Source organism: Engystomops pustulosus, chromosome 10, assembly GCF_040894005.1.
Source record: "Engystomops pustulosus chromosome 10, aEngPut4.maternal, whole genome shotgun sequence".
NCBI classification, from domain to species: domain Eukaryota; kingdom Metazoa; phylum Chordata; class Amphibia; order Anura; family Leptodactylidae; genus Engystomops; species Engystomops pustulosus.
In genome coordinates this window covers 25,202,996-25,228,183 of record NC_092420.1, presented here as the reverse complement: position 1 = coordinate 25,228,183, position 25,188 = coordinate 25,202,996, and the positions used below count along the sequence as shown (strand labels likewise).

Below are 25,188 nucleotides of genomic sequence, written 5' to 3'. Positions count from 1 at the left end.
ATAGGGGGCAGTATTATAGTAGTTATATTCTTGTACATAGGGGGCAGTATTATAGTAGTTATATTCCTTGTACATAGGGACAGTATTATAGTAGTTATATTCCTGTACATAGGGGGCAGTATTATAGTAGTTATATTCTTGTACATAGGGGGCAGTATTTTAGTAGTTATATTCTTGTACATAGGGGGCAGTATTTTAGTAGTTATATTCTTGTACATAGGGGGCAGTATTTTAGTAGTTATATTCTTGTACATAGGGGGCAGTATTTTAGTAGTTATATTCTTGTACATAGGGGGCAGTATTTTAGTAGTTCTATTCTTGTACATAGGGGGCAGTATTATAGTAGTTCTATTCTTGTACATAGGGGGCAGTATTATAGTAGTTATATTCTTGTACATAGGGGGCAGTGTTATAGTAGTTATATTCCTGTACATAGGGGGCAGTGTTATAGTAGTTATATTCTTGTACATAGGGGGCAGTATTATAGTAGTTATATTCTTGTACATAGGGGGCAGTATTATAGTAGTTATATTCCTGTACATAGGGGGCAGTATTATAGTAGTTCTATTCTTGTACATCGGGGGCAGTATTATAGTAGTGGTATTCTTGTACATAGGGGACAGTATTATAGTAGATATATTCTTGTACATAGGGGACAGTATTATAGTAGATATATTCTTTTACATAGGGGACAGTATTATAGTAGTTATATTCCTGTACATAGGGGGCAGTATTATAGTAGTTATATTCTTGTACATAGGGGACAGTATTATAGTAGTTATATTCTTGTACATAGGGGGCAGTATTATAGTAGTTATATTCCTGTACATAGGGAGCAGTATTATAGTAGTTATATTCTTGTACATAGGGGGCAGTATTATAGTAGTTATATTCCTGTACATAGGGGGCAGTATTATAGTAGTTATATTCTTGTACATAGGGGGCAGTATTATAGTAGTTATATTCCTGTACATAGGGGGCAGTATTATAGTAGTTATATTCTTGTACATAGGGGGCAGTATTATAGTAGTTATATTCCTGTACATAGGGGGCAGTATTATAGTAGTAATATTCTTGTACATAGGGGCAGTATTATAGTAGTTGGCTTGTATATGGGAGAAGGTATTGTAGTAGTTTTATTTTGTATATAGAAGGCAGGATTGAATGTGTTATTCTAAATGTGTTATTGCAGCATTATTCTTGTACATAGGAGGCAGTATCAATATATTCTTTCTCTGACTTGTACATGAATGGCACAGGGGAAAGGTATTTAAGGCTTATCGGGTCGTGTGTTTGCATCATTTACTGATCGACAGGTCACATTCTTTGCACATTACATTCACTTACTAGCAAAACATGTTCTTGTTTTGCATTAAGGCCATCTACCAACAATTTGTCTGTTATAACCCCACCCACATTATATGACCACACCCACTTGTTTTGACTCCGCCCATAAAATGGGGCCACTTTTATAGTTTTTTCCAGGGCCGTTTTAAATTCCCAGTCCGCCCCTGCATGCCACTGTATATTTTTAAGATTAGATCATGATCTCCAAAATCCAGCATCGGAACTAAACAGCCGTTTCACGTGACTGAAGCATTCAGAGGGGCTCCGTGGACAGGGGCGTAACTTGAGGGGGTACAGAGGTTGCGATCGCACCAAGGCCCAAGACGTTTAGTGGGCCATTATGGTGTCACTTTCCCATATGAGAAGACTATTACTGGCACAGACTTTTCAGTGGGGCCCATCAGCTTCTAGTTACGCCACTGTCCGTGGACTATTCCATGGTTGGCAAGTACAGCACCATAGATTGTATAGTGATTGTTCCAGGTATTGCAGCTCATATAGAACTAAGCTGCAAACAGGCCATGTGACCGAAGCACGTGATGCCACAGTCCTGTTGCTAATTAGTGGGGTTGCTTTTTTTTTTATACCTGTCCTAAGCAAAGCTTATTAATATTTTAGTTCTAATATGTTACACAAGACCATAACATGGCTGTATGTCATAGATTGTCATCTAAAAGACGCCAGGACAAACAGGTAAGAGATAATGATCATACAGGCAGAGGCCATCTATGCCATCTTTCTACGTGAGCTGTCAGTCATAGTGTAAGTAGGTGCTACTTGCACCTGTAGGCTCACCCATGCCCCTAGGGCACATAGAAGCAGAAGTTTCTCTATAGATAGCAAATTCCTTTAAGTAATTGTCCATTGAACACAGGCTATGAAGAATTACTGGCACACGAGATGTTCACATAATAATGACAGTCTTTGCAGTAGATCTATTGAAAACCTTTATTATCGGAATAATACACTTGCCCGCAGTGGAAGCGTTATATCAAACCCGACATTAGCGCGTCGGTGTGTTTCCTACAATCAGTCACATCTCGTGTAGTATGTTATTATCAGCAGCCTTCTCTTATGAGGTTCCGGGGAATTATAATCTTGAGTTAAAGAGCACAGAAGAAACCTTTGTCGTTCTTAAGATTTAATCTTGATTAACGTCTGGCTCGTCCAAAGATGCTAAAAAAAATAAAATAAAGTATAGCAATTTATTAAATTGATCATTAAGAAGATGCAGAATCCATCTATTTGATGTGGAGAGGTGACGCAGGATCATTGTGCGCCACAGGATGCGATCTGAAGACCAGATAATAAGACGCTACATGAATAGAAGCTTGGCCTACCGTGTCCCTGCCAAAGCTTGGTCTCCCCCACCCCTGATGAAGCTTGGCCAACCCCGTCGCAGCTGAATCTTGGTCTCTCCCGTCCCTTCCGAAGCTTGGCCTCCCATGTCCCGGCTGAATGAAGCAGTTGACCTGAGGCTGTCATGGCGACATATCATCGCTCCCTGATGACTTTACGTGGAGCGACGATCCTCGGCATGATGGCAGCGTGCTGCCATCTTTTTGAAGCTGGCGGCCATTGGGGGGAAAACACCCGCGACTGGTGCTAGTTACTGGTAAGTCTTTGCTCAAAAATGCAGCAAAGACTTACTGGCTATGGAGAGGGCTCAGCCTGTGAGCCCTCTCCACCCGTTTTTGCTAAATTCGCCCATCTCTATTCATAGGCCACCCCCAGTTCTGACACCGATTCCCGTACCGATCGGCATAATACAAAACATTAATGACTATGCTTTGGGTGGTGACCATAAGCCGAAACTGTATTCGCAGCCCCTCCCCCTCCCATCTACTTCTGTCTGTAGTTGTGGTTTCTAGACCCTATGTAGAGCTTGGAGTCATCTGCTTTCAGTTCCCTGTATTGTGTTATGCCAGGTCTGTACAACAGGGTACACCTTCAATATAAAATCAAGGAAAGCTCCCATAAAAGTCCATAATGATAAACCAGGGGCACTTACTCATAGATCCTGGCACCATGACTGGGGTATTCTTCTTATGTTAGTTATCCATGGCTTCCACCCTTCTAAAATCAACTATTATTATGCTAATGAGTCTGAAGGGCTCTACAGTGTTACTAGACCCTCTCCATGCTGTAGCTTCACAGGCAGTTACACTGTCTCCCTCCTCCTTCTGCCTGCTGTAATCTCAGATAGTGGAAAGGGGTGGGGAGTTCCAGCACAGTGTAACAGCCTGAAGCTGCAGCATGGAAGGGCTCTGGTAAAGCCAAAAGTTAATTTAGAAGGTAGGAGGCCATCGATAAATATGATTACCATAATCATGATGCCTGGATCTAAGGGTAAGTGTTCCTGATTTATCAAGCTTCACTTGAAGGGTAGATTTCCTGAATGCCTTTTCATCTGCTCCCTCCTAAGTCATATGCTAATGAGCATAGAAGAGACTCTTTTTGCCCACGATGGCTCAAACGTAGTGGAATGGCTGCAGTATTTGCTTGTTATTTCCCTTGGTAATCCCATGGGCATTCTGCAAGCACCAGAAACTATCCAAAATCGCCTAGTTTCTCATCCAATCACAGTGAGATTCTGTTATGTCAAGTGGTAGAGCTCAATCTTAGCATTGCAGAGAGGTCCAGTGCAATAAGCATTTTTGCTGCAAATTCTGCATTGTGTGTATAGGATTGCCATAAATCTCAGACACTACAACGCTACCTTATTACACTGTGGACTTGCATATTATGCAATTAATATACCAATTGTGCAGAGATCCCTGGAGACTGAAGGGGGCGGACAGTTCAGCCTTCCATATCTTGGGCTCTATAGTACCTTGAACTGTGTTCTGATGAACATATTAAAACCAAGAATCTCAGCTTAAGGGCTCTTTCACATTGGCGGTGGTGCTCAGCTTCAGTTGCGTTTTGTCTCTGTTGTGTCTCCGCTTTTCTTCCGTTTTGTCTCTGTGCCCGCTAAAAAATAAAAACTGAAGGTTTTACATTGCTTTAAAAACTGTTTTTTTGTGCACCCATAGACTTCAATCTCATTCTGTGAAAAAAAAATAGTTTCAGTGAAGATACAAGTCAATGTGAAAACACCCCTAGGAATCAATCACAGAACCACGGACAATGTGCCAATGTGCCAATGTGAAAGAGCCCTTAATGTGGCCACCAGGAAATACAGCCACATCTATTATAAATTTTGCCGCTACTTTTCATAATTCTCATTTTGTTATTGATCATCCGGCAGCACCCTCACTGCTCCGGCAGAGTTCACTAACTGTTTTTGGTGCACCAATGACATGTGTGAGGCAATTCTGTTGAGTCACAGTAATAAATGCGGTACCCAGTCCAAATCGGCACGGGAACAACTCTCCTGTGCCGCCAATACTTCATAAATACATGTACAAGCAGTTTGCACATTCCTTTCAGTGCAAAATTAGACAGAAAACTGGCGCAATTTGGCCCAATGACTATTACATCATACATTGATGTGCCACTTGAAGGTTACCTACCATTAAGGTAGATCCCATAGTAGGTTCCTCCTAATGTTCTTTTATTCAAAAACCAATGATGAGCTTTCCCATTTTTTCATATCCCCTCCTTGAAGGTCGAAAGGTCTCCTCCTAATGTTCTAAGCACTAAACTATCTTTCTCTAATCATTTTATGTAGCTTAACCTGTTCTAACCTTTAGCTTACTAATATGCAAATGTTTGGCAAAGACTACTGGGGCATAGAGAAGCCTCTCCGGGCTGTGGAAGCAATGACTACTCCACACCAGTAGCCTCAGCTGTCCCACCACCTTGCATGTCCCTGATACGGCTTGTGTTTGCACACAAGCTGTATTCACAGCGCCGGCTTCCTTGGAGCTCACATGTGTATTGTAGAAGCCGATGGCACCGAAGGAGCACAGGACTAGTAGAACATGGCACAAGCGGTCTCAGTAGAGCGTTGAGGATGCACAAGGATTTTGGTCAGCATAGCCTGCTGGGGCATGGAGTAGCCTTTGCTCCCACTGCCTGGAGAGGCTGCTCCATGCCCTAGTAGCCTCAGCTGACAATTAGCATCATCATAAGATAAAAGTTAGGCTATATAAAAGGGTTAGAGAAAGATAGTTTAGGGCTTAGGACATTAGGAGGAACCTACAAATCATATCTAGGTTAATAGAGGTTTCCTTTAAGACATTTGTCAATGCAACCTCTTATTGAGGGAAAATCTTCGAGTGGGAAACATTCTTCAATGTCTTAGATTTAATGAGGCCGGTAGATTAACACTACACACTTCGGTAGCCCATTCCCATTTCTATCCCTAATGGATTTGTCAATAAAAATCAGACATCTGGAAGGAATCATGGCTTCTCTAGGGGCACCATCGCCAACCTTTAACCTCTGGGGTTATGGTCTTTTCTTGATTTATGCATTTCATTACCACTATGTTTTTTCATTGTATTTTATCATGTCCAAGTAGTACTTGATTAGAATAGATCTTTGCCGATAATGGATACTATATTTTATCAGATCAGAATGCATATGAGCACTGTGGCTTATATTACAAAGTGCTCCCCTTTCCTGAGATAACTAGAAGGACGATCTATCATTTGCATTGGTAGAGGATTAACCTGACTCTTTATAGGTCATTGTATGCAGCATACAAAGATTTTTTTCTAAATAAGGAACATGCCGTTTGCAACCTCAGCCTTGATCCCTAGTTTGTGGCCCCTCTGTCATAGAGGTGTGAGCACCACCTGCACCGATGATGAAGAATGCCCTGGCCAAAAATACAGGCAGGAATAGGAGCTGCTTAGAGACAAGCGAGCACTAAAATGCTCGAGTGCTCGTTATTCGAGACAAACTTTTCCTGATGCTCGAGTGCTCGCCTCGAATAACGAGCCCCATTGAAGTCAATGGGAGACCCGAGCATTTTTCAAAGGGACCATGGTTCAGGAATAAAATGTGTTATTTAATTGAAAAAGAATGTCTTCTGATAAGTGATCAGATGTATGCAAACATCTGCAATCTATTCTTCACTGTTCCGTGCGTATATTATCTCCCGACAAGTTAGCAGATGTGAAGAACAGTGAAGAATAGAATAAAAACAGTGAACACAGGATCATTTAAGTGAAAAACACAGTGAAAAACACAGTGAAGAATAGATTACAGATGTTCGGCACATCTGCTTACTTGTCGGGAGATACGCGCGGAATGGTGCAAACAAAATAGTATTTGAAGAACAATATATATGTGTGTGAAGAACACATTGCAGATGTTTCCATACATCTGCAATGTGTTCTTTACACACATATATAGTGTTCTTCACATGCTATTTTGTTTGCACCATTCCGCGCTTATCTCCCACAAGTAAGCAGATGTGCCGAACATCTGTAATCTATTCTTCACTGCGTTTTTCACTGTGTTTTTCACTTAAATGATCCTGTGTTCACTGTTTTTATTCTATTCTTCATTGTTCTTCACTGTGTTTTTTTAATTAAATGCTCGATCTCGAGCAGGGGAAATACTCGTCCGAGCAACGAGCCGTTTCGAGTACCTTAATACTCGAACGAGCATCAAGCTCGAACGAGTATACTCGCTCATCTCTAGAGCTGCTCCATCTTTTGTGGCCTTGGCAGTCGGCTTCAGCACAAGATTGTGGAGTCACAAGGCTATAGAAAAGTATGGGTATGTGCACTAGCCTCTAAAAAAAATAAATGGCTAACTCACTGCACTGTGAGCATGAGGACCCAAGCTGAATCCCCCAGAACATAACAGGACACTAGTGGTCACTCGTGGGACTTAATCCCCATGACCAATTCTCTTTAACTTACCATTGATACTTGCATAGGGGATATACTTGGATTTTGTACACATGACATAGTGTTTGAGAAACAGTTGGGAAGTCGGCTGAAGACGGAGGTGGACAGGAGAAAACACGAGGACACATTCGGAAAATGTTTTCAAGCACAAAATGTTTATTCTGTATTATTGTACAATATTGAGGCATTGGTGCCACTGACCGTGTCAGCATACAGGAGAGGAGGGCAGTTTATACAATCAGGCAAGAGCGACTTGGAAGGTAAGATTCAGTGCAAGCATAGGGAAAAGAGTGCAGGACATACTTCCCATGTTTGCTCATGAAGCACAGACAGGAATAATAAAAACTAATTCAAGATGTTGAAGAGAACAGAAATCTCTTCCGATCTTAGAAGGTTTCACACCCTGCAGAATGGTCAATATAAAAGTCAATTCCAACAGAATTGATGTGTTTACAGTCAGGGATTACCAACAAAATGGAGACATTTACAATGGTTGAAGGCGGGAGATAGGGAGCGGGGGGGGGGGGGGGGAGGAGGGGAATAGATACATTTCACAGCTTCACGGAATGAGGCTCCAAGGCCTTCAGCGGAGAATCCAAAATATCATGAAAAAGAAACGTATCTGGTTATCCCGTCTGACTAGCTGTTAGATGTCTGATGGTTGATCACTCATACAGTCATAGTGAGCAGACTGCTGTGATACCAACAAGTGATCAAAGACGACCAGCAAGAAATCCACCAAGTAGTCTACACCAGAGGTACTAGTGGTATTAGTGGCCATCCTCGTCTGGTCATCTTTCACCATTAGTTGTGCGGTAGCTAATAATAGAGGCCTGAGTAAATTTAGGATTATTCACTAGAACTGTAAAGAATAAGCAAAATATCTGCTCAATGAAGTATTGCTGATGTCTCTTTCAAAATTATGGATAGGATTTAAAAAAAAATATACATATTATACAAAATAAAAATGAAATCACACACCAAAAAAAGGATGTCATGAACTCCAGAGTGGACAGGACTAGAGCTGAAAACTAAAAATTAGATTCTAGGTGAAGAGAGAGCCTCAATCTTACAAAAAAAAGGAATAATGGTGAAAAGTGAGCAGAAATGTGAAGACTCTCCTGTTTTCATTTGTTCATATGCAAAAGGATGCTCAAAAAAAAAAAAAAAAGGGCAAAAAAAGGGCATAAAAAATTTTCAGCGGGTGTGTGCGCTAATACTGAGAAGAGTGTAAACTTGTGCAACAAATAAAGTGCAAAGTAATAAAAAAATTTTTTTTTCTTAAAATCGGGTATATTCCCAAGGTTTTTAGTGAAGTCTATGACAAAGTTGAGGAACCAAACCAAAGTGTCTAAACATGTTGAGTGCGAATCTGAAACTAGTATCAAAACGGATACTAGTACCAATGCGGAATTCGTAAAATAAATTATTTTTGGTTTCTGGTAAATTGATGGATTGCATTTATGTGCATAGCAAAAGGTGACCAAAAGATGAGAAGAGAAGCATCGAGCCCTCAGCAGAGATATCTGCACATGCGTTATTACAATGGCAAAGCCTTGGGAATCTGCCCCAAATAGACCTTTGGTTCAAAAACAAAAATGATAAAATTTAAGCTGAAGGCTAAAAAAAAAAAAAACACATAAAAAATGTTCTCAGATGCCTTCGTCCAATAACCATGTAGCTCAGTTTGTACCTGGAAACACATTTTATTTTGTAAATGTCAAGTCATTTCAATCAATTTTCAAGATTAAAATAAAAAGCCAGTGTCTATCTACGCTTTTTACAGGTTTTAAATTAAAAATAAAAATATATATATATTTTAGTTTAATTTTATGAAGTTTGGGGGGGGGGGGGGTGGGAAGAGGTACTGTTATATATAAAACACAACATCTATCGTACATGGGAAAGACAAAGAAATAAAAAGTGCAGTGTATATGTATCGCCGTGTGCAGTACATAAGGAAAAAAAAAATATTAAAAATGGTGAACGGGAAAAAAAAATTTGCTAGCATTGTTCTTTCCATTTTCTTTTTTTACACACAGGTTTTCCCAGGTAAACTGGAAATGACTCAAGGCACTAAACCTCCCTTATATTTTTTTAGTTCAAGTACTAAACATTTCAGAATGTGTAAAATTATAAAACACAGAAATGTAGAGCAAGAAATAAGGGCTATGAGACACTACACGCATGACCTTCACAGTGATTGTGGAGTGCAGAGTATGGTGGTGTGCAGGGACATGTGGGTTTGGCCAAGACTTGCCGTCGTACCATACTCCTCATGCATCATACAGAGCTGAAGAGGGCTGCTACTGATCGAACAACTTTACCCAGCTCCGCAGGGGCGGGGCATGAGGACACACAAGGCGTGGGCAGGCTCAGACAATTCAAATATGGACTTTCGTACAATAGAAGGCCTCAAAGCTACGTGATTCTCATGTTGGAATGAGACTGCTTCATTGTTGGCTGTGGCAAGGACATAGGGAATATCTGCATGCTGGCAGACTGGGAAATCAGCTGACTTCCTGCCATTGTGGGCATTGAGGCTCCAGCCCACTGCACTCCGTACACCGGTGCCGGGAATACTCCTGCATACTGACAAAAGGGCATCATGTAAGGCGGTAATATACCAGACTGTGATGCTCCAGAAAGGGCTGCTGGGATGGAGGATGACATCAGTCCCATGGGGGCCGGACAAGTCAGAGGAGTTTTGTACTTTGTTGTTGTTTCTGATAGACTTTGACTTGCCTAAGGAACACAGAGAAAAGCAAACAGCTTTCAGCACTTTAGATCATATGTCACTGCACAACAATATCCAACATCAGAGGAGGACGGACTTTAAAACGGGTCACCTTTTATAACCATGGCCCATTAGCTTTACAGTTGGTGTCGTCTAGAGAATTACTCTCCTACACTCTGCCCTTTACCAATATTTTCCCATGAGAAATAATAAAGTGACAACTTTCTCCTGTGGTCTCATCATGGGCAGATGCCGGACAACCCCTTTAAGAAGTCCACGTCTTACATACAACCACCATTTATATGGGCAAAAGGTCAGTTCTGTTACTATAGGGAAAGGTGTCAAAATGAATATCCTACAGATGAGCCACAGAACTTGCATCCATAGACCATTGTAAGGCTAATATAGAATGGGGCACTGGACAATTCGTCCACCCCCGTCCAATACGTCCAATTTTACCAAACTTATTTTACCATTTACCACCATATTTGCCCAAGATGAGTCAAGTATAGAAGCTGCTGGGGGGGGAGGGGTTCTGCAGTACTTTGTAACATGCTCTTGGTTTCATATAAAACATAAGAATTGCATTGCTACAGAACCAGAGATACAAGTGGTTAAAGACATAACTGGAAATGTGATCTGATCAATAGTTCTCAAGTGTCTGAAGTGCCACTTCCCCTGTAGGGTTTAAATTTAACTTATCTTGGGCAAATATAACTCTTCTCTAGCTCATTGTCACAAGACTTGAGGAAATATTTTATAGATAAAACAGGTAAGATTTTACATAAAAGAGGGAATTCTAGGAAGGACATTTCATATCCTACCAGAGGGAGGGGCTGCTAGTTTAATGGGGTAAAATCTGGTGTCAGGTTTCCTTTCAAACCCAAGAGTAGACTTACTGAGCTTGAGTCCTCGTTGCTGGGTGTGGGCTTGTGCTCCAGGTCCAGCCGCTGCTGGTGCTGCTTCAGCTGATTTAAGGATGGTTTGAATTGTGCTGCTCCTACAGTTTTACTTGCCCACTCATCCACCAGCTTGTGGAGGTCTTCTGTGAATGTCCCCTTTTTGTTGTTACTATTGTTAGACTGAGCCTGGATTTGTGGTGCAGACACAGGAGGGGCGGATGACTGTTCAGGGCCGACAGCAAGGCTGCTAGTGGAGGATCCTGCACAAACACAGAAAGAGCGATCACAACAGTCCTATAATAGGGTTTCCCCATCAAACATTTCCATTCCGTCATATGTATTCTCATTCTGTTAAATATTGTCTTCATGTAGGTAGTGGCCATTCATTAGTTCCCCTGACATTTTATGGGTCCCGCCAACATTGAGCTTATCTTAATGGCCAAAATTATATCCCATGGGTAGACCAAACAAATCAATGCCTCAAAACCATGTAGCCATTCTTCTAGGTCAGGAAGGGATGGATTCTCCTCATGGAGATTGCCTTCAAAACTTTGAACGCCTGAAAATATGGTCTGCAAAGGCAATGCATGCTCTGCTAGCGATTCTGGGTAAGGAATATGCAAATAAGTTTTGTAGTTCTTGCAGTAAATGAAAACTTTTCAAAACATAAATAAAACTATGCCATTGTCTCAAATGCATTGGAATGGTTGTCCCATGTTTAGAAGAAGTTATCCCTTCTGTGAGGCTTCCGAATGCTGGGACCCCCAGGGATACTGTTCTCACTAATGGGTGAAGCGTTAGGACAAGCATTCTCCTTGCCGCTCCATTCCACTCTATAGGAGTGCCAGAGGTCAAAGCACTCTATTAGCCTTGGCTTGTCCTGCTGCTCCATCAATTACTGAGAATGGGAACCCTGCAGTCTTGTTCTTTAGATTTTTGGGGCTCCCAGAAGTAGGACACACACCCATCACCAACTTCTAAACTTGGGACATCCCTTAGAATGGTAAATTCACATCATCCAGATTCTTGGGAGATTTTTATAGCGGAGCAATACAATATCTTTCAAGTCATGTCAGTTTTGTACACGGATCCGAATAATTTTTTTGCTAATTCATAGCAAAACTGACCGGCAAAATCCACAAGCATAAAATTTCCCATCCTTGCCAGCTCTGTGGATTTTCTGCCATGCAGGGCGCTCTGGGCTTGTCAGGATGAAGTCCGCTGGATACATCGAGAGCCCGAAACCTCTTGATGTATCCGGCTGCGTCGGAGGGTCGTGGGGCTATCATACGTAGGCGTATGGATAAATACCCCCCTTTGTGTCCTAGTAAGGCTATGTACAGCCATTACAAATTGAAGGCCTCCGTACTAAACATGGCAATCCACATTTTGACCAGAATGAGAAAACAGAGACCAAGGAACAACGTATTCAAGAAACAAATCACATGACAAAACAAGTGCAAGCACGGCATGCAGATAATCACACGAGGGCTTATAGCGCATGTGCGTGGATTATCCGAGAAACACCTGAGTAAATGTCTAAGGCACAATGCTCAAAAAAAACTTTTCTCCTGTCGTTACTGAGCAAGCTAGCACCAGACTAATAATAAAAAACAACAACAACTATTTCCATGCTATGGGAATGATGCCAAGAAACAAGGAAAGTAAGAACCGGATAGTTACTACTGCTGTGCTCTTTGCCTAGACATAGCCGTTTCAGAGTGGACCCTACAAGGCAAAACAGTACAAGACAGAGACGGTTAGGCAGAAATCAACAGGCAACAGGTTGAAAAGACAGACGGATATGCAGTTTTTTTTTGGGCAAGGAGAAGCAGGCAAAAACACAACAGCAAGTCACAAACAATACTAGAACACAAAACACATCTGTGGCATAGCGAAAAAAGGGCAACAGCAGACAAGGCTTTCCATTCAGGTAACAGAATACAAAGTAGTTATGAGTCTTTTCCAAGAAACAAAAACTACAGAACAATTTCTGAAGGTTTTTAGTAGTAGGAGAAGATAATCTACAGAGATAGGGAACTACTAAACTACAATGGGGAGTAAATTCATGACAAAAATAAAGAGGCACGTTCAGACATTGCAGATATCTCTATCTGTCCATTAGCCCTGCCAAAACCTTATGGTAGTATTCGTGAATGTAGGGTGAAGGTCCTGGAAGGGTTATGGCTCAAGGAAAGATAGAGATCACATGACCCTCCTTCTGGGGCTTTGGTCTCAGATTCCTTGTCTACTTCTGAAAAACTACTATACAATTATCCTATTCATTTAAATGCAAGTCTGGTCTAAAAGAACTGGCTTGTATAAGGGAAGATAAAACACCTCTTGCCACACATACCAAAATTTGTCTACACTTGGTCTACCTGTTCACATCGCCGTAAAGGACTAGTAGCCTCAGCACTTGTCTAAGAGATATTTGTTAAAGTAAATCTACCTTCTAAAAGGGCCCATGGTCACCCAAACCATCTACAAATTTTATACTAAAAATAGCTGTCACCCACAGTCATTTCAGGATCTTTGTAGGTCCTCCAAAAAGGTCCTGAAAGCAGCAGAAGGGACACATTCTCCATTCTGCAAGAAGCCGATTCTAGTCCCATATGTAGGATGGGATACAAGACTTGTAGGGGCTGTAATATTCATATAATATCAAGTAGAGGCAGGGGGAAGGGAAAACAGACTAACAGTAGGGGCTCTGTGAATCTCCCAAGTAGTACGTTCACTAATGATATCAAGAGGGATCGAACTGTGAGTAGTGATTAAACTAACTTTTATTCACAGCTGCATTAAAATTAATAAAATCGCGGTCATACCCAATGTGTGTGTATTTCCCACGATATACAAAAAGCCTAAAAAATAATGACCCAGGATCGGTAAATTTGTCACCTCCGATCACTGAGATTAGTTGCTAATAAAGTGCCCTAAGAGGATGACTAGGGAGCGGCACACACTCTGGATTGCCCTAGGATAGCTACAGATGAGTAGTATACGGTTAGCTGGGCTTAGTGTGATATGCCAGTAGTCCCTACTCATGTCAACACCTAGGTGTTTTAATCACTAGATCAGTGATGGCGAACCTTTTAGCGGCCGAGTGCCCAAACTACAACCCAAAACCCCCCTTATTTATCGCGAGGTGCCAACCAAAAATAAAAACAGTAACTTATTGCTCCTTGTTCAACAACTCTCAATCATATTGGCCTCCTGAGTACACCAACACAGTAGAAAAATTGAAAATTTTCATCATTTTAGCTTCTTTCCAGTGTCTCTGTACACAGAGAAAATCGTGGGGCCAGCAGGAGGTCCTCCAAAGATAATTCAGCCCCGTCTACTCATTCTCCCTCTTCCTACAGTCCCAAGTAGCGAAGTAAGTATCAAAATATGACTGAAAGCAGCATCTTTTAAGTTGCTTGAAACTGCAGGAAGGTTCTTTGAGTCTTGTCTGGTGTGCTGGGGCGATGGCCCGGGTGCCCACAGAAAGGGCTCCGAGTGCCGCCTCTGGCACCTGTGCCATAGGTTCGCCACCACTGCACTAGATGTTTCCATCCCTCTTGATATAATCACTAATCGTATTTTATTTTTTATCAGAGGTCCCATCTTGTTATGCTGAGCCAGAAGGAAGGAGTGTAGGAACAGTACAACATTATACTACAGTACATCTTTCCTCCACCAAGAAACCACTTTACCCCCTCAGGTTACATCCCTTCTCCCCACACACTAAAAACTAGAGGGGGAATCTGCTTGTCACCGTCATTATAAAGCATGAGCAGGGTTTTATTGTGTTTTATCAAATATAAGTGGCCACTAAAGTGACAAACAATTGGAGTGAGATATAAACTTCTCATTTGGCTCTAGCAGCCTCCATCATTGAATCTTCTTGGTCCTATCCAGCTCCCTTCCCCTCCCCTTTAATAGTATATGCAACTTAACACCCATTTACCACCTTATAGTCTGAACCTTATTTTATCTCCTCCCCAAGCTCCTGCTCACCCCACCCCACCCCACTTATCAAATTGGGTAGTTCTAAAAGTCCCACAGAATCCAGTCACTGGCTGTAGCATGTCACCACTGGAGCAGGAAAAGAGAGATGGGGAAGCATTCAAACCAGAGTCCTATACTGAAGGCATTCATCCTGGCCACCCAATTCCTTTACCTTTTATAAAAATCCCATAATATGCCATTACATGTAGTCCCTAATCATTGATCTGAGCTTAAGTTATTGGTACAGATAATGAGTTACTTTAAAGGGAACCTGTCATCAGGATCACACATTTTCACCTAATGACAGGCGCTCATAGATTTTTTTTTAATACTAATTCCCCATCTGTTTTTGTCATTAACATTACTGGTTCCATTCACTTCTAAAAGTATATAAAATGTTAAGCTGGCTCCCTGTGGACAAACTGCATTAAGTCATTGGGAAGTACATCACAAGGCTGCAATCATCATCAATATATCTTCACAGCTCTGCGAGAGCTTCCCCTTTCCTCCTTTCTCCCTGATGAAACCATTAGCTGACCCCATGCTCCAAGCAAATCTCAGTCAGCTCACAGCAGGAGAGAGGAGGAAAAGCTAGCAGAGCAGAGAGGAGATAATGATGATGAGGAGGAAATCAGGGACTCCAAAAGGGACTCTGCAGTCTTTTGGCATGGATCCAGGTGGAACCATTAATGTTAATTACATCAGATTGGGAATTATTGGGAAGTATCAAGAAGGTTATGGGAACCCATAATTAGCTTAAAAATAAAAGCATGAACTTGATGAAAGGTTATCTTTAAACTATGGACCATGGACATGGAGTTGTGCATTATAAATTCGTTATAGTGGAAATAAAGGGTAACTCACTTTTCAACACACTTTAAATGAATCAGTAGGGCAGTCTGCACCAGTTTAGCATTCTGCAATTTGCAGCTCCCCCAGGCTCTTTGTGTAATGTTAGTTTTCCCTGTGGAGACCTAGCTGTTGTGACTCCACACTTATTCACTCCTCCCATAGGACCTCTATGTAACCTGACGCTTCTGTCCATTTGAGGTTATACATTTTTATATTTACTGAAATTACTTGACAGAAACTTACTGACCATACAACATATAATTGTATATAAACAGTATGAGCTAGAAATAAAAGGGGACCTGTCAGAAGTCATGGACCTAATAAATATTCACTTTATTGTCAAGCAGCTAAACACCTTCCAGATCATGATTGTTTCATAGGTCAATGTGATTGCTTTATCCCAATAATCTACTTTCAAATGAGATGTATATAGTCAGTGTTCAAGCTCTCCTGTCCCAAGGCAAGAAGGAGCTTAACTTCAGTGCTAAACTCTCAAAGTAGATTTTCTGGATGATGCCACGTCACTGGGTCTTGAAAGAAACCTGATGTGAAACATGTTAATGTGCTTCCCAACACACTGGTAGTGGTTTATTGGGTTAATTTCTGCAGACTGGTTCCCTTTAAATTAGAAAAATATCACTAGGGACTTTGGTTAAATGGGAAACCTGCGGCCAATTATATTATAACTAGGCAACAAAACACTGATCAGATCTTACTTCAATGGCTGAACAAAATGGATTATTAGTTATGTTGTAAATATTTATAAAATCATTAAAATGACATGTAAGGAATATGATAAAATTCATGAAAAAGTGTTAGTATTCACGTCAAGGTAATTTGTTCTTCTATGGCCCATTTTAGTTGCTCATTCCCCACCTATACATAGAATATACGTGTACTTAGGGATGAGTTGCCTCTTCCCATAGTCCAAGCTCAGAACCATCATAAATTTAGAAGCACTATAACACTATGCAAAATGTTGTAGATGGGTTTGAAAAAGATTCTAAGAATGTAAGAATGCTATCAAAAATAGAAGTGTTATTAGATAGGATTACAATTTTTTTTTAACCCAGCAGGACAAAAATCCTTAACATCCGGCCTATTCCTAAGCATCTACAGAAGTACAAAGAGTCCTGAAAGGGTTGATAGGTCTTGATCTCATCATCTTCCAGTCTGTCTGGGATTACATGAAGAGACAGAGGGATTTGAGCAAGTCTACCTCTACAAAAGATGGTTCGTCCAGGATGCTTGGAATAACCTCCCTGACGAGTTCTTTTGAAATAGCATCAATTCTTCTTGCACAGTTTTTAAAAAACACTTTTATTTTTAAAGCATTCCTTACAGCATTTTTCCACACCTACCTTAAAACTTTTGCACAGTACTATACATCAAAAATTAAAAAAATAAATTAAAAAAACCCCCAAAAACGAACACAGGGATGTACACTCGGTGCCTGGCTGCGCAGACTGTTAGCTCCTGCCCACCATGCTTTTGCTGTCCAGGTAAAAGCTGTGCACACAAAAGCATATATTGTATACAAAACAAAAAAATGGCAGCCTCGGCATGTCACAAAGGAGGAGAGGATGCCAGCTTTAGACAATGATACTCAACCGATGGCAGGGAAACTGTGACCAAATCATCTCCCTATTTTATAATTTCTTTGAAACCGCTTGAAGTATATCAACCCCTGAAAATTACACAAAAACGGCTACAAATACTGACCTCCGCTCCCCTTCATCTTGATCCCAGTGCTGTCCGTCGCCAATCTTGACATGCTGGTATCACATAGAAAACAAACTTATAATTAGTAGCCTAAAGCTGCTGTCTGACGCTCTGGGCTGCTAATTATGCACACCCACTTACCTCACAGCATGGGAGAGGGAGGTGCGGGGGCGTGCATAATTAGCAGCCCGGAGCTTCGGACATCTTGTCCCTGTATTTTGGGATGCTACTTATAAGTTTGTTTTCTAAGTGATCCCGATGTGTCAAGCTTAGCATCCGACAGCGCCGGGATCAAGATAAAGAGGAGCGTGGGTGAGTATTTCTAGCCCTTTTTTTGTTATTTTGCAGTGTTTGATTTCCTTTAAACTTCGGGGGGAAAAAATTTGTTTGCAAATTTCTTTTTAGCAAGGTTGGGTACCACAGCCGGTAGAATGTATGAGCCCTCAGTACAGAAGATGACAGAGGGTGAAATCAATAAAAGAAAAGAAGGACAGGAAGAGATGAGGTGCATCAAATAGAAAAGAACAAATACAAACAGATGGATAAAGACACAGGTCCACTGAGGAATCGGGTACGAGGTTTGCTACTAGACTTATAGGTCACTCTCTCAGACGTTTGGTGGTAAACCGTCCAGCCTGCAAATGAATATAGAGGGGAAAAAAACAGAGACACCGGTAAAATAGGATTAGCTGTGGACGCGCAGCCAGAAATCACAGCAGCTTTTAACAGAAGAGAAGCCCTTTACCATCAAACAAGGGATGGGTGGTCGCATCTCAAGGAGAAGCTATAAAATCTGGGTACAAATATTTTGAATGGTCATTTCTACTTTAAGAGCTGTCCTTGTATAATGGCACCTACCATTTTAGCGAGACCATACCCCAATCATCACTTAATAAGTATTTACAAGGTTGGAAAGGAAAGGGCACCCATGTAACGTTTTGCATGTTCCATTTAGCATTTTTATGGCTTTGTTTTGCTGAAAAATAAGTTTTACAATTATGCAAATGAGCCTGTGGGTCTCTGGTTGGGGTCATTGGAGCATTCCAATTCTTCATTGCAGCCTTTGCAGGGCTTATTATCCATCTCCTGCCTCCCCTGCCCTAGAAAGCCATTGACTTTACCCAGTTCTCTGAAATCTCGGCACATGCGCAGTCGTCTCTGCAGTGAACCCAAGAGGCCGCCAACAAGATCCTATGACGGTGAAGCCGGGTTTCTGCACACTGCAGATACGACCGCGAATTGCTGAGAACCTGGTAATGTCACCGGCTTCAGGGCTGGGCCGGGGAAAGAAGCAGTCAACCCTGAAAGGGAGTGAATAATTTAGAAACGATGAAAACTGGAATGCTCTGATGACGCCCACCAGAGCCCCTCAGGCTCATTTGCACAATTATTTACTCATCATTAGTAAAACTAAGCCATAAAAACACTAAAGAAGAGAATATGTAAAAACAAAAAGGAGAAGTGCACATAGGAACATGAAAGCAATGCTGGTTTATTTCATTTGTCCTAGAAGTTTATGAATAAATTGATAACAGGGTGTTGCTATTCCCCTTAGAGGGGGGCGGGCGGTTTCACTAAATTATCTTCACAAATTGCATAGGATTCCCATGTGGAAATTCCCAGCTGTCGATTCATACATACATTTGTAGAGGGAAAGAGATGCCAAATAGATGGTTTATTGTTGAAAACGTAGGTATTTCTTAATAGGATATATGTCAGGAGACTGGTCAAAAGGAGTCCATCATCTCCAAGACGAAACCAAGTAAAAGCAGCAATGCTTAGGGAATGTTATAAACCTTCCATACAGCCTTTTTCTGTTTTACAATGGTCTGTCATTTAAGAGAAAATGTGAATAAGCTTCTCAGGGCACCATGGGCAGGGCTGTGTCTGCAGGTTCACCCGTTTTATTTCTGCTGCCCAGTAACACCCACTACTGCGCCTTTGCACAATGGCCAACATCCAGTAGTCAGGGCCCTAAGGGGCAAAAAGAAGTTAATTTAAATTATAAAAAACTCTGTTCTCTAAAACGGCTTAGAAACAAAAAAATTTTTTTTAAGCTGACGGCACGGAGAGCTGGTCGACTCCCTTTTAAAGGGAGCTGGTTGGAGAACATTGTTGCTTTCCTGCAAAAACACTGCCACACCTGGCCATGGATTGTGCCGGTATTGCAGTTCAGCTGTATACAGATAAATAAAGTTTTAAAAGTTGCCATAGTTCTTAAGCACTGGACATCACGGTGTGATGTATGCATTTTAAAAGGATAGGCTCTTAAAGTAGACGTGAGCAATACAATTCAGGAGGATCTTTTAATCCCTACCTTTACATAATTCTATATAATTATTATGGCAAAATTCTAATCTTTTTAAAGATGTACGTTGGTTTTACTTTACCAATATCTAGTAAATATCTAGTATTGGTAAAGTTAAAATTAGAATCTTTTTTTTCCAACCGATTATGGCTTTTGTACCTGAATAGATTTCCCATACTGAGAATGAGTGATAATTTTCAGTGTGTCCATCTTGCGCCAAGAAATGGAAACCCTGCAGTACAGCAGCGAAGCCACGTGTAGTCTCATAGCCACGTCCCCTACTACCTTTCTATGCCGCCTCCTAGCCCCAGGTAACATAGCCCAGAAGGAACATCCCACAATGATAGATCACCTTGTCCGCTGCTGCCATGCAAATCAACACCATCCCGGACAACCCCAGAACAGATATTATCTGAGGACACCGTAACTTTCACTGAACAAGGCTGCTGTGTCTGAACGGCCCGACCCGGAGACGCTGTCAGTGAGGAACCTGCAAGACGGGTCTTTGGGTCCAGGTGAGACTTCAATGGATCCTTGGAAGGAGATCCATTACAATCTGTAGTTATGTCACCTGCAATAGAAATACAAAAAAAAGAAAAAAAAACACCAGGGTTGCCAAACCGGAAGACAAGCGTTTACATAAATTTACTGACAACTATTTTTTTTTTTCAATAAACTACAAATTGTATAATAATTGCAGCCAGATGCTAATAATAGGAGAGCCTTTAGATATGAAGCATTAACCCAATTATTAGAAGAAATCCAAAAATTCAACAGAATTTTCCTTTAAAAAAAAAAAGTTTTTTTCCCTTTTGTCGATTAAAAATTATTTTTTCCCTCGATTGTCAGTAAATTTGCTGATGGTTGGCAATGGTGGTGTGGACACAGCCTAAAAAAGCGTCAACAACCACATGCATTTACAAGCTTTGTATATTAAAAATCGCTGTGACATACTTGCACCACTTTTTAGTTGCTGAACCAAAGGATTGAGCAACTTTCCAGTTTTCAGTTTGTTTTTGCTGATTCTCCGCCGGCGGCCACTTGGTGGCGCTGCATGAAGGAATGCCACATTTGGGGGGAGAGGTTTACCCAGCCTGATATAAAGGGCTTCTATCTCTTTCCTCTGCTGCACTTGTAATTCAGAGATTTCTTTCATGTGCCTAGTGGGAGCCGAAAGAAAAATTAGCAGGAAACAGGATATATGTAACAGTGTCCAAAAACAGTATGATAATACATAGAAAGTACAGAAAAGATTCACAACTGTATTCATGGGATTGGCAGGTATAATAATAGGGTTTTACCCCAGCTTTAGGCTAATATTGCATAATCTATTTTTAATAAAATGTCCTAGAAAGATTTTAATGCCAGTTTCAAGACCTCTGCTTGTTGTCAGTGACATTGAACCCGTTCCTATCATCTATAAATGATCCAAGTGATCCAAGCGCACCACAACCGTTTTTTGTGGCGTTATAATATTGTATTAGATACATGATAGGGGATAACTTTTTGATTGTGAGGGTACCAGCAATGGGACCCCCCATGGATCAAGAGAATGAGGGTCTGTTGTACCCAAATGAATGTAGCGGCAAGTCAAGTATACATGCTGCTGCTCCATTTACTGTTTATGGCACTGACAGAAGTAGCAGACTTTTGTGCTAGACTACAATACAACATCAGGGTGCACAGGGGCGTAACTAGAGCGGTAGCAACCATAGCTGCTGCTGTGGGTCCCAAAGTGTCAGGGGGCCCTTGCATCTGGTGTATTGGGTGTGTGTGTAATATATATATATATTATATACACACATACATTGGTTGTGAGTCCATATGCTGTATGTCTGTATATGGTGCTATATGTATGTGCATATATGTGATGTGTATATGCTGCATGGGTGTATATGGCACTGTATGTGTATATGTTATGTATATGGTTTGTATATACTGTATGTATACAAGTATACAGTTACACCACTGAGGGTGCATGTGCAACCAGATGCTCTATTCCTTTGGGGTACTAAGGACGGACGTTTTTGTTAGCTATGGAGGTCCCACCCCTGGGGATGATCATATTGTTACCGGGATACCACTTTAACCTTTTAAGAATCGGTAGGTCTAGGTTGTACTCTGAGTTCCCTGTACCAAGTAAAGGTGATGTAGATCCTGGTGAAACTATTGACCAGTGCAGAATAGCTGATCCGCAGTCCTGTGACGTCACCTCCATTCATCATGTCGCCTCTTTTCAGCACATAGCGGGTACACCCACTGTACAATGTACTCCCCTGTGCTTGGAAATGGCGCGCTCACAAGTCTCATTTACATTGTGTTTAAATGAACACAGCGTAAACGTGGTGTAAATGCAATGTAAATTTTATGTAAATGAAGCTTTCGTATTAAAGAGGTAGCAGCGCTTGTCTGCAAACTGCATTTCTATCAACCAGAAGATCCGTGCAAGTTTCAAGGGAGAAATCTGACATGGCTGAAAAAAATGCATTGCTGCATAGCACTCGGAATGAACTCAGAATAAACCATGCAAAACTCTGAACACAATCTGATCAAACTCTGACCCAAATATGGTGAAAATGACAGGTACAATTTCTCATTACATCAAACTAATACAATATCATCACACAAAAACTTTTTGAAAGTTTACAAAACACAAATTGTATAGATCATCGGTATAAAAATCACTGAGAAACCCCAGAAACTAAAAAAAAAAAACTAAAAGAAAAACCCTGACAAATTCAAAAAACAAAGCAAAACATAAAACAACAAAAACAACTAAATATAACACATAACTGACCTCAATGACATTTACTGATTAGTAATGGTCGGTCCTATGATAGAGCTCGTGGCATCACTTACACATGTGGGAGGTGGTAAATGATGAAGCGAACTGGGGTTTGTAAACAAGTTAAATGCTTCACAAAAGACATAACAAAAAACCCAGGAGGCCGATATTATGACTGGCTCTCACCTTATTACACTAAAATTAAGGAGAACTGGGGGGAGGGGGGATTTTGTAAGGCGTTTAGAACTGACACCAATAGTGTCGGTGATGCTATTAAACAAAATAATGGACATTTATAAGAGGAAAAATGTACATTATTAAGAAGAAAACATACAGCAATGATACCACTAGCATTTGTCTTATTAGCCCCAACAAATTTATCGTAAAAAGGAAAGCTGTCAGCAGTGTTCATCATTCAAAGCTGCGGACAGTGTAAGCTATCGGCCCTTGTTGGTTAACCAAAACTTTGTGTATGTTAGTGGCAGCAGGGCGGTGAAAACTTGCGGCCGTACATGCGTCCCACATAGGCCAGCAATGGTAGCATCCAGCATGTGCAGCACCATACCGCTGTGTACACTAGGAAAAGATAGGACATGTCCTATCTTTCCCGTGTTAAGGCGTTGTGCATCTCTATGGAGAGGGGAGGGGTCACCGCACCTCCTCTCCATGGCGCAGGACATATGCCTGACAGTCTACGGCCCGTAGCGGAATACGTTTGTGTGAATGTAGCCCTACTCTAATATTAGGCTGAATGGCAGAGTAAGCATTTCAGGATACTGTAACTTATTAAACAAAGATAGTGACTGGGACCATTTTCAAAAAAGATAAAAATAGGTCTTTTTGACTTAACAAGTTAATGTCTGGATTAGATAATACCAAGATACATTAAACCACAACACCAAAACAATTTACTAATGAATACACTACATTTACACCAGGTAACCAGATTCATGTCCTGACAGTAAAGTACATAACTCTGGAAAACCTTAAAAGTAAAAATCAGATCTACAAATGCCACTATAATAAACTACTAAACACCTATACACTAATTATCATAGAAGCAAAAGTCTGAAAATTGTTACATAATGACTAAACGTAGGCGGAAAAGAGACGCTCTGAGTCATGTTCTATTATCCCACATCTACCAGGACTTCAAAACTTTTGTGCAGAATATCTTATAGAGAAAGAAAATTTCTCTCTATCTATTTTATTTTATTAACAAGCAACTACTTAGATGATGGGGATAATTAAAGGGGTCGTCTGAGTATTGATGGCTACAGATGCAGCCACGTCTTTCTATTATTGCATCTGGCTCTATGCATCTAGCTGCTCTGTGCAGTGCCGGATGTCTTACATACAGGTCATCAATGTAAATTCTTAGAAACCGCTTTAATTAAAAAAAAATAGCTGATAGCTAGACAAGAGGTACAGGGACAGGATAGATCCAAATCACAGCCAAGGTCAAAATGCAAAAGGTACTGATATAACATTGGTGTACTGGTCTTTACTATCCATAGGTGGTCATATACATACAGTATGGCCAAAGCTTCACTACATCTTTTATACCCATTGATTTTCAAGGGAGCCTCAATATCTTCATGAAGCGGAGATTGGGTGTCCCAAGCCATTTTACTTACCTTTGTTGGGTGGGGTGTTCCTGAGAGGTGAAGGGCTGCAGGGGTTAAACTAGGCTCCGCTATGACCCACAAATACCATTCCTCCATGGAATCGCTGGAACATGGCGACACGCCCAGGTAAAATTGTAGATTCTCAGTGCTGCACGTCCCCAGACATTAGAACTACTAACAGTCCTGGACCAATCCAAAAAGTCCAAAATTAAAAGCCATAAAATAACCTGACCAGGGCTCCTTTGCTTTTCACACCACCTCCATAATAACTCCACAGTTCTTATCTGTATTTGGTGAATGCTACAACATGTGAAGAAGTCTTCTCATAGAACAAGCCACCATTCAGACTAAGAATGCTGTTCGTTTTCCCTCTTCAAACCTTTGATCTATTTCTTTCTTGGTTTTCTAAATACAGCAAATTCACACAGAGTGTAGCCTGTATTATCACAGTAACAATTAGCTTTATTGTAGTGGACACACATTTAAAAAGTTAAAATGTGCATATACAATCCACAAGGACGCCAATCAATGCCAAGGTATGAAGACAGGAAAACGGTCCTGGAAAACTTATTTTCCCCAGAATCCCCCAGTGAAGTGGAAAATACCTATACCTATGGGCTCACCGCCCACTCCAAACATCCAACCTAGTGGGCGGAGCCTTTAGTTTAAAAGCCTGGCATTTCACAGCCTGGCTGATAGCTGCTACAATGCTGTGGGGAGGGAAATGCTATCGGTGTGTAGCTAAACAAGGACACACCGACAATAAATAACCTTAGCACCTCTGAGGACGCATCTAATCCAACAAATGATGCAGAAACGCGTTAGGTGTTAGGAAGGGCATACTGCTCAAACCCTTTATGGTGCACTAAAAGAGTTGGCACTCATAAAAGTGGATCGTAGGGCACTTTGCTCGTTCCCTGAGGGCTGACAAAACACATCAGCACCTCGAATTCAGTCAAGCGGAGCTAGATCACACTAGTTCCGCCCAGACTTGATCCCCAATTCAATAGCCCGTTAGCCGGGGATTATCTCTATACTGACCACCCCGTCTATGGACCCTTTACATAAGTCCTTATTATTGGCCAATGCCTAAATTATCTGGAT

At 41.1% G+C, this 25,188-nt stretch overlaps 1 protein-coding gene across 11 annotated transcripts in view; it reads right to left on the bottom strand.

Moving 5' to 3' along the window:
- Window positions 1–2,323: 2,323 nt before the first annotated feature.
- Window positions 2,324–25,188, bottom strand: part of WNK2 (WNK lysine deficient protein kinase 2) — a 104,302-nt gene continuing 81,437 nt past the window's right edge. For 8 of the 11 annotated variants that reach the window (XM_072127031.1, XM_072127033.1, XM_072127032.1 and 5 more), the window contains 6 exons: window positions 20,626–20,831; window positions 20,024–20,242; window positions 17,900–17,998; window positions 12,480–12,524; window positions 10,794–11,056; window positions 7,294–9,902 (listed from right to left, as the gene is read on the bottom strand). In XM_072127031.1, the coding sequence (XP_071983132.1) occupies window positions 9,579–9,902; window positions 10,794–11,056; window positions 12,480–12,524; window positions 17,900–17,998; window positions 20,024–20,242; window positions 20,626–20,831 (1,156 nt within the window). In that variant the 3' untranslated portion in view covers window positions 7,294–9,578. Of the gene's footprint in view, window positions 2,524–7,293; window positions 9,903–10,793; window positions 11,057–12,479; window positions 12,525–17,899; window positions 17,999–20,023; window positions 20,243–20,625; window positions 20,832–25,188 lie in introns of those variants that run through there. The other 3 variants (XM_072127038.1, XM_072127039.1, XM_072127037.1) reach the window with 3 other exon arrangements.